General features: G+C 55.8%; 1 protein-coding gene across 1 annotated transcript; it reads right to left on the bottom strand.

Annotated features, from left to right (window-relative positions):
• Positions 1–1,191: 1,191 nt before the first annotated feature.
• SFXN3 (sideroflexin 3) lies at positions 1,192–8,370 on the bottom strand. The gene is made up of 11 exons (XM_028149257.2): positions 8,238–8,370; positions 6,831–6,994; positions 6,065–6,235; positions 5,621–5,719; positions 5,189–5,264; positions 4,944–5,029; positions 4,550–4,677; positions 4,320–4,369; positions 3,378–3,427; positions 2,875–2,922; positions 1,192–2,602 (listed from the first exon to the last, which is right to left on the bottom strand). Exons 1-11 carry the CDS (start codon positions 8,295–8,297, stop codon positions 2,506–2,508), a joined length of 1,029 nt encoding a protein of 342 aa, XP_028005058.1. The 5' UTR covers positions 8,298–8,370; the 3' UTR covers positions 1,192–2,505.
• Between the last annotated feature and the right edge of the window lie 1,925 nt (positions 8,371–10,295).

Genomic DNA, 10,295 nt, shown 5'->3' with positions numbered 1-10,295 from the left:
TGCTAAGAATGGACACAATGTGTCTGGCCTCACAGGAGTGGTAGTGAAGACTGAACGCAATAATGGACTTTTACTTCATTAAGCCTGTCACCACACAGTGGGACTCAATGACCAGTAAGCAGCTGGTGTCACTCCCACTGCCCATACAAGTAAACTTCCCAGGAGGAGTGAGCGAGCCCAGGCCAAGATAACAAGTTCACTGCAGGCTGCTAAGGGACCATTCAGCCCTAAAGATGTCTCCCCACCACCTAGTTTGAGCTTTGGGCTGAAAAAAGGGAGATGAGAGGTATTTCGTACAGTGAATAGGGAATGGATTTTAATATAGATTCATTCATGTTTATTCTTTTGAATCTTCCAAAGCCAAGGCTTAGGGTAAAAGAGGCAACTATAAACTGTTTAATAGTAGCTCTCACCAGCTGTACATTGGCATGAACTTTTAGCCTCATATATCCCAGGGGGAAAAAGGGGGGAAGGGGGATTACAGAAGCAGGGAGGGAGAAGAGGGCCCTGGGGTGCTAAGTGGCTAATGGTCCCTGTCAGATTTGTTTCCCTGTTGTATCAATGGGGGCAAGGAGGGGTCTGGAGGGTGTGTCAGTGCACTATTTCTATCTGATGATGCTGGGCAGTCCTTAGCTCTCTAGCCTTCCTCTATGCAGGGGCCTCCCTGGGGCCAGATGCTACCGCCCCATACCAAATGCCTGAAGGGAACCCAGGTGTGATCAGCACCCCTAGCAAAGAAGAAAACGAAGCCAGGACTCCATCTGCTGAGGGAATAGGAGAGCATCTACTGCCTGTATTCCCCCTCCTTTAGTACTCAGGGTGCTGATGGAAGACTGATTTTCTAATCTCAGAGTGCCCTCTGCTGGGAGCTGAGGCTCCCTACAGGAGGGGAGGGAAGAGACCAAGACCTGGACTTTGTGGGGAGAGAAGGAAAGGCTCTTCCTAGGTACTCAGGGCCTAGAATCAAGTGAAGATCAAGAAGTAAGAGTCTGGCCAGCGTGGCTCATTGGTTGGGCATCCACCTTTGAACCAGGAGGTCGCAGTTCTATTCCCAGGTTGCGGGCTCGATCCCCAGTGTGGAGCGTGCAGGAGGCAGCCGATCAATGATTCTCTCTCATTGATATTTCTGTCTCTCTCTCTCTCCCTCTCCCTTCCTCTCTGAAATCAATAAAAACATATATTTAAAAAAAGAAGTATACAAGTTTTCAGTTTATTGAGTAACAACAGCATCATAGCTTTTGTTATTGGTGGCAGCTGGTTGGGGGAGCAGGAAAATGCTCTTAGAGGATCCTGCTGGGGCCTTCACCCTACCACTTCACCAGAGGTCATGGGAGTGGGAGTCAAGATCCAACTCTGTACTCTTAGTTCACTAGCACCTAGCACATACCCCACCCCCAAGCCCACTTCACCCTTGGACTAGCCATTGATGCTTGGGCCCCTCCTCCTCTTGGGAATTATGGGTGGGAGCAGGGCCAAGCCTTCAGAAAGAAAAGGAGCTAAGGTGGGGGGGTCCTACTGAATGTCTAACAAGGGTCAAAGGAACACAAAATTCCCTGTCTTAAGATCGTACGCTTGTGGCCTTAGTTGCCCTTGAGAGTGTACTAGTTACACCCATTCAGATACCTGTGGAGTTTAAGCACTTCCCACAGCCGTGTCCCTCTGTAAGAAGGTGCGATGGGAGCTCTGGAATGCTTCTCTGCCTTGGTGACTTTTTGGTTGAGGGTTTGGGAGAGGGTTGGGGTTGTAGGTTTAGATTTGAGGTTATAATGTAGAGGGGACCAAGAACTCCCAGCATTATGCCCGAAGATGGCCACACTGCAGCGGAGGGGGGAAGGGAAGCTGGCAAGAACAGTACAGGATGCTGGCATTCCTTTGTTCTGGTAGAGCAGCAGAGAGGAAGTGATCTATTCCAGGATGTGGGGATAGTATAAGCCCCCTGCCTCCCTGAGCCTGGCAGGTCTTCCTCTGCCAGCCCAGTTCCCGAGTCAGCTTTGGGAGCCAGGAAGCAGAAACCTGGAGGATTCAACCCAGTTAGTTTGGTTTGCTAATGTCCCTCAGTCTGTCCTGAGATCCTGGGGCTTCTCCTATGTCCAGAAGGAGTGAGGTGCTGTGAGAAATGACTTGGCCAGTGGAACTGTCTAAGTCCCATAGCCTGGCTGGCTGGCTGGTGGCAGGAGGCCAAGAGGAGAAGCCAGACCAGGACATCCCAGGACAGCATGTCTGCTCCTAGCTTCCAGGACAGCGTGTACACACATATCACATGTGCATATACGAAGACACACTAGTGCAGCAGAAAGGGGTTATGTGAACCTGCTCTTTGGAATCAGAGAGGAGAGAAAAAGACTTATTAGGTACCTTTCCCAGCCTAGTGGATTGCTGGTCTCAATGGCTGCTCCCCACCAAGCCCCTTGCTTAATATCAGGCAGAAGAGAAAGTGGCAGGATGGCAAGGCTCCAGAAATGCAGCAGCCCAAGGAGATGAGGGAGGGCCAGGGCTGACTCTCCTTCAGAGCCCCTTGTTGTAGTAGACCACTTCGATGCTGGGGTTTTGCTGACGGATCTGTGCTCTCAGCTCTGGCTCCAGCCTGCTCACGTGTATGGAGCTGCAACAGAACAGCACAGCCAGGCTGAGTGTCCTCTCAACCCAACCGCCCTCAAGCTAAGGGATCACCATCCCTCCTCTTCCCAAGCTGAAGAATCTCCATCAAAGGGCAGAAGGCCCAGATCACTGCCACTCCCCCTCCCCCAGAATAAGCTGAGTGCCTGCCAGGCCTCTTCCTGGAACACGATGAAGGACCCTAAGGTCAGCTTGTTCCAGAGATATGGAGACCATACAGAGCTCCCAGCCAAGCCAGGGTAGGGGGAGAGCACTTACCTTCTCTGGGGGAACAGGGCACAACACAGGGGGGTGGCAAATACCAGGCTGGAGAGAAGAATGTTGGAAAGGTTTGTGAAGCTTTGACCTAAGGGTGTTCCCTCCCTGCACCCCACCCCATTTCTGGACACTGCCCCTAGGGGTGGTGACTGAGAAAAGCCAACACTGACAGGTTCTGGCTGAGGAAAGAACCCAGAGTTCCACAGCCAGAGAGCGAGAATCAGAAATTCAATGTGCATGAAACTCCTGGATGGTACCAACATGTATATTCCCATGGTTTCCTCTCAGAGAGGAAGACTGGAACCCTTTCAACTAAACTCTTGACCTTCAAGGACAGGGATCAACCCCTCACACACACAGTATGCCCTATGGGTGTCCAACACCCCTACCTTCACAATGTATGAATGAATGATGTATATATAAACATCTTAAAAGCAACACCCACCCACATCCACCATGGAAAGGACACTCCCACACCCCTAGCTAACTCCCTGAGCACTTACCAGAAGCCCACCAGTCCCACCTGCAGGGGCGCCCCCAGCCAGGGGCGGCGCTGTGGGAGACAGAGACAATGGAATGACAGGAGCCCCCTGCCCTCGCTGCCCCCACCCCATTTCACCCACCATGGCTCTATCCCATCAGCCCTGCCTTTCAGCCACTGATACATGGTCTTTTTCTTTCTCCCAAACGTATGACAGGGTTGGGTCCTTTAGATCACCGCCTTCCACTCCAGCCAGGCCTGTTTGCTAACACCCCTCCTAGTGTCCCCTCACCCAGTCTGGCCTCAGAATTAGATCCCATGGTACTCGCAGCCCCTCTTTCTCTTCCCTCACTTCCTCCAGGAGCTGCCATCTTTAGGTGGCCTCCTCTGACCCTCCACGCATTTCCTCCCATCTCACTGGCATGAATTTGTCCCTTTTCAAACATCTCCTGCTCTGCACACTCTTCTCCATTTGCTCCAGCCACATGGATCCTATTCTGTTACTCAAATGTGCATAGTTGGTGTTACTCAAATGTGCATACTTGTCAATAAATGATCCACTGAATGAGCCAGAGCGTGTATTCCTGTGCCTTGCTTCTCTGTCCTGTCTGTGCGTGTGCACGTCTCGTTGTTGTCATTATGTGACAGCATGAGTGCGATAGCAAGTGTGACTATGATAGTCCATCCTTGGTGTGTGTCAGAGGCTCCGAGTGACACCAGTTTCCTTCTGGATAGAAACCATTTCCCTCCTTCCCTTATCTTCTCCTCTAGTTCGCTCAATGCTCCTTCACTCCAGCGCAATCCGTTCTTGCTGAATGAATGAGGGTGGAGGAGGCAGCCCAAGGGTGGAGCAAACAGGTGGCAAGTCTTAGACTCAGGCCAGGCTGGAGAGGGGGTTAGGGATTGGTCACTGCTGCTCCCAGTCACCACTACTTCCAGGACAGGAGAGGTGAGAGTGACCTACCTTCAGGAAGTCTTTCTTCTCCAAAGTGTTCATGATCACAGGGGGAATGGCTGAGGGGAGAGCAGGGCAGGGAGGGAAAGAGTAAGCAAAGTGACAGAAGGGACCCTAAGAAAGGGGGAGCCCCCTTCACAGTTCTTCCCACTACCACCAGGAATCCTCAAAACCCTGGAGGAACTACACCCCCTTTCTCCCACAGCCTCCCGTGCCCCACCCAGCCACCTCTGCCTCACCCATGGCAGGAATCGCCATGCCGATTCTCGATATCACCACCTGGAATATTCCCTGTTTGGCCGCAGTCACTGACTGGCCAAGCTTCTGGCCCGCCTCATCAGTCACGGGGATGCCCACCTGCAGCTCCCTGAGAAGAGAAGGGGGTGAGGGTCAGATCGCAGGCCCCACATCCCTCCCCCAGTGTCCTCATGGGCAGCTGTTCCCAGGGCCCCCTCAGACATCCTAGATGGAAAGGCTGGTTCTCTCCTCCCAGATCCTAGGGTCAGACTGAGAGTAGGCCCAGCAGCTCAGGCTCAGGGGGAAGACAGCCCCCACTCAGGCTGGTGTGCACCACTAGATGGTGTGCCCACACCCATGCTGGGCGTGCACAGGCCAGGAGTCGGAGCCACTCACCTCTGCCTCATCAGAGGGATGTTGATGCAATTTGCAGCTGCCACAGCTGCAAAGGGCACAAATCTGCCAATCAGGGGGGGCAGGTGCTGGGGGAGGAAAGATGCCCGTTAGTGGCCCTAAGGGCCATGGGGTGGTGAGGAACTCTGGGAAGAGATACATGAAGCCTGTCGGGTGGTGTAGAAGGGTAATAGGGAAGGAGGTGGATAAAAGATGATTGGGGACCAGTGGAATGGGGGGTCATTTACCTTGGTGAGGGATTTGAGTCCCAGGGCCGTGGCCACAGCCCCGGTGGTGGCGCTCACGTAAGCTGTTCCCAGCTGCCTGTGGGTGGAAAAGCCAGGACATAAGAGGGGAGGTGAACAGTCCAGCATGTGGTTTTTTTCCTTCAGGGACATGCCAAATCCTCAACCCATGAGGCGTGGGAAGGTGGCCTCACTGCAGAGAAATGCCTCCCATGCTCCAGTGTAGCCCCAACCCCTCTCCCCCTGAAGAAGAGTGGGCCCCCCAAAGCATACACAGGAGGACCTCATGTCCTCAGGCCAGGAAAGTGGGAAGGAGGGCAGGCTGAGAGGAGGCCACGGAGACACTGGCTGCACAGGCCCTTGGTGAACAGGATCAAACAGGAGAGAGCAATGGTGGGCGGGGAGAAGAGTCCCCAGATACGGACGAGTTCTCACCCCACCGTGATGGGAGCATCGCCACTGCGGTTGGAGTAGTTAACGATGGCATTGAAGGACTGGTTCACCCACTGCCAGAACACCACAGTTGGGGTCTTCCTGAGGGAACAAAGACACTTACTTCTTTCCCCTCTATCGGGTCCCTCATCCTTAGACCCTGATAATGAAACCCCAAAGGCTATTCCCAAACCTTCAGGAGGGAGCCAGCTGATGAGCCTAAATCCTGCTCTGGTGACCCCTCCCCACTTATACAAACACACCGACTGTCTCTGGGGTGGCAGGGCCCCGGGGCTGAGTTCTGCGGAATGGAAGGGATTCTAACACAAGCTGGCACCCACCTACTATTCTCTGCCCACACGGGCCCAGAGAGGAAGCACCTCGTCATCAAGCTACGCTCTAGTTTGGACAGAGTGCTCAGGGAGGGAGCCCTAGCACAGGACCTACCTATAGAAGGTGAGCATGCAGCCGGTGATGGTCATGTTCATGGGCACCTGGGCTGACATGCGGCCAATCAGGACCACCTTCTCCCCCGTGTCGGGATGGAAGGCAGAGTCGTACACATACTTGGCCCTCCACAGCTGGTCTTCGGTGAGCCCTGGAATCACCACGCCAGCCCTGCGAAGGTCATCAGGGGACATACAGACAATGCTAGGGGGCAGATATGCCCTCCCCAGCCCACCTGGCTCAGGGGAAGACTTTGGTCCCCCATCTCGGAATAAAGGACAGAACCAGGTGTGTAGAAGAGAATCTAATCTTCCTGAAGTGGGAGCTCCTATTCCTTTTTCCCTTCTCGCCACACAAAGAGGCTACCCTGCATTTCTGCCCAAATACTGGTGGTTTCCAATGGGTCAAAAACGGCTAGGGGTACTGCAAGGGTTTTTCCTCCTGGAGACAAAGGGGATGCCCTCCTACCTCCTTGGGACTCAACTTTGAGCCCCTCTGTTCTTGCAGAGGGTGGCCCAGCAGTGGGATGGGTCCCTGTAGAGGTTTATGGGGCATAAATATCAAGGCCACTTCCTCAACCCAAACACCCTAAAATCTTTTGGGTTAAAGCTCTGTGCCATAGTTGTCTGTGATTCCAACAGATAGGGACAGGGAGTGAGGGCTGGGACAGGGTCACTCTCAAGCATGGGGGACAGGTGCAAAAGGTTCTGTATTAACGGCAGGGAATGAGACCTGAGGTATAGGATCAGATGGGGAAGGGGGTCACCTGTAGTTCTGCACGATGTTCCGGGAAGCTTCCAGCTGTGCCCCAGACAGCAGCAGATTTCGGGGGTCAGTAACAGTGAAGAAGTGCCGGGCTCTGCCCAGGAAAGTGCTTTGATCCCAGCGAGGTTCCTGGATGTTGATATCTAGAGGCAACTCACCCATTTTCTGCAGGGCAGGGAGCAGGGTCAGAGGACTCCAAGGAGGGGGTTCAAGGGCTCCACCTGGGGGAGCCTTTGGTGGCCCTGCTCTGGTCTCTGGGCCTCTGGCCAATCCCTTCTGGAGCTCAAGGTGACTCCAGGTCTGTAAGCAACCGTGGGGGGAGGAGCTGTTTTCTAGGCAATGTCCTGGCCCAGGGACCTGCCACCACTGGAGGAGGCTGAGGGTGGAGGGAGGTGGGTGGGGGCAGAACCAGGAAAACAGATTGTGTGCTCTGGCCTAGTGCAGATTTTCATGAGTGAGAATTTACATGTGTGTGGTTGATGCATGAGCAACAACTAATCCCATGCAGCTACTCTTGTGCTCTGTTTGCGCAAAAGTGCATATTATATGCATCCCACATTTAAGTTCACATCAGCTTCAGGCCCCAGCTGCCCTGAGACCTGGATACAAACTCCCAAGGCTGCTTGGGAAGGTAGCATAAGCCAGCCCACAACCCAGACCCAGACTGGAAGAGAGCAGGAGCTCATTGGCCATCCTAGGGCTTATCTATCTTAGATCTCAAACAGGAACTCCGATGCCAGCTGGGTGGGTGGGTGTGTATGTGTGTGTAAACCACACTGAATGGCCCAAGGCTCTCCTTGTTCCCTAGCTGGGCAGGGCTGGCACAGAAAGCCACCCCCTCTATCCCAAAGCCACCTGCCTCGGGAAAGAGGTGAGATTCTGTAAGTGCCCCCTCCTCCAGCACAGAGAGGAAAGCCTGAACCAGCCATCTGGCTGCGTTTGAGCAGAATCCGACAGAATGACTAATCCTCATTACCCACACTTCCTCCCCCACAGGCAGACACACCCTCCCCTCTCCACACACTCACACTCACATACCCACACACAAAGGCACCGTCCTACTCGCCCTACACAGACATACAAACAGGGTGGACACACCCTGCATGCACTGGCCCACAAAGACCGTTACTTGCACGACACCACCCCCCACCCCCACAACACACACACACACACACACACACACACACACGCACGCACCTACAGCCCATATCCATCAGTTGCAGACACTTGAATGTGTGGCCACACAGAGCCCCACCCAGACATTTTCCTCCCAATTAACCTCTCCTCCTGCCCCATGGGCTTTCCTACAGACGAATAAACTGAATCCGGAAAGGACAGGCCTTCATCTCCTACTCCCAGCCTTCAACCCCCTACTCGCCGCACCCCGAAACCCTGCCCAAACACTCACATTTTCCTGGGCTCCTGGCCTCTGCAGCTCTCCGCGCTTCACCCCCGCCTTCCCACCCATCACGTGTAACGTCACGCGTGACGCTAACCATCAGGAGGGGCGGGGGCTACCCCCGGCGCGTCCGCCCTGCGTGCCCAGGGATTGGCAGAACCTGAGAGCAGTGGGTGTCGTTTGGGGCGACGCCCCCAGACTGGGCCACCGGGATCCGGCCCCACGCTACCTCCCAGAGCCAATCCGGGCTCAGGGATCGGTTCTGGCCGCGTCCGCAGCCAGAAAGAGGAGGGGAGGAGCCGTGGGTGCTTGCAATCCCCTGGCTGGCCTCAGGAGGCTCCTGGCCTCGGCAGCAAGGGGTCTAGGTGTCCAGGGCGAACCCTTTGCAGGGTGCAGGCGGGCGGCGTGGAGGGGCCGTCCTCTGATGGTGCACCCAGAGGGGCTCGGGTTACCGCCCGGTCTGTTTACTGGTTGGCAGCCTTGGCAGTGGCTTCTGTCTCCCCGGTCTCCTGGGCTCCTTCCTCGAAGCATCTCGGCATCCACACCCCTCACAGTCCTGTTCCGTTCGTGCCTGTGCCCCTTCTTTGCACCCAGTCCTTTCCCCATCCCCATCCTCGTTCTCCTCTGTGACACCAGGCCTCACTAGGTCCCCAGTTTCCTTATGCCCCCAATCCCTATCCCTTGGCCTTAGCCACAGACCTTAGCCCTGGCTGGGGAGGGACAGAAGTCTCAAGGTTCTGTCTGCATCAAGCAAGTAGATCAGAAAGATTATTCCTCCCCCTAGAGTCCTGGAACCAGCTGCCGCTCCCTGCCACCTTGCCATATAACTGGGTGGCCAGAGAGACACTTTCTGGCATAGAAGGAGGATGCATGTGAAGAAAGCAGCTCTCAGACACACACACACACACACACACACACACACTCACTCACACACAAACACTCACACTCACAACTCACCCAGTCACAGGACAGAGCCCCACACCCAGGCTCCAGTCCACTCCTGCCCACCGCGGCTCACGCCCCGCTCTGCCCAGGTGACATTCCCTCCCTGAGGCCTCGGGGCTGACCGCAGAGAGCTGGCAATTCCATGAGCCCTGGTAGCTGGCTTGGCCTGGAGAAGTCAAGGTTCTGGGCTCCCCTGTGCTGAACCGCTAGTGGGAGCCGACCCCCGCCCTGAGTTCGCGGTCGAGGTGGACATCAGAACTCCAACTGGAGTGTCTTGAGCCCAGCAGCCCCAGCCCCGGAGAAAAAACGGCTGTCCTGGGTGCCTGAGAGAGGTGGCGGGAGGGAGTGACTGGCGGTGCCCTCAGCCAATGGGAGCGCGGGACTGCTCAGGCCCGCCCCGCTCCTGCAGCCTGGCCGAGGCGTGGGCGGGGTCCCCTGCTGCTGCAGTCGCTCGCGCCCGCGGGCGGGCGAGGCCGGCGGCCGCGCACACACTAGCAGGTGAGGGGCTCCGGGGGCTGAGAAAAGAGAGGTGGGGGCACCAGGAGGACCGATCCGGGGGTGGTGCGCTGAGATCTGCTCCGGGTTTGCGGGGGATGTTGTGGGGCTCTCGCCAGCAGGTCCTTTACAAAGCCTGGGAGAGGGCCATGCAACTTCTTAAGACGGGAGAGGAGGGGGACAGAGGGGACAGCACTCTGGGCCAGGGGGTGTGGAGGGCGGGGGTCTTTGGGCCGGGAAATCTCTGCGGTACTTGGCTGCAGCTGTCCCAGGTCCTGAAGCCCAGCCCTTGAGGCCTGAGCACCAACTACTGGCTGACCCCCTACTCCCAGACACAAGAGAGGTGTGCAATAAACTGCCTAGCCCCAGTTTCTCTCACACCGCTTGAAGCCCCAGGGCCTGCAGTAATCCCGTCTTCTCCGCTCAACCTCCTACGAGGATAGAGGACCGAGTAGATGACTCAGCTGAGAGCAGGAGTGAGGGGTGAAGGAGGGGTTCCCACCCGCCTTGTGTGAAGAGCTCCCAAAGTCCATGGTGGTGCCTGGACTGGGCAGTTCTCTGGCCTAAGGCAAGGGAGAGCAGGATGCTCAAACCGGGGGGAGGAGTGGAAATGCGGGGGTGGGGGGC

Source organism: Eptesicus fuscus, chromosome 17, assembly GCF_027574615.1.
Source record: "Eptesicus fuscus isolate TK198812 chromosome 17, DD_ASM_mEF_20220401, whole genome shotgun sequence".
NCBI lineage: Eukaryota > Metazoa > Chordata > Mammalia > Chiroptera > Vespertilionidae > Eptesicus > Eptesicus fuscus.
Note: the sequence above shows the minus strand (reverse complement) of the source record. Positions and strands in the feature narration are given on the sequence as shown.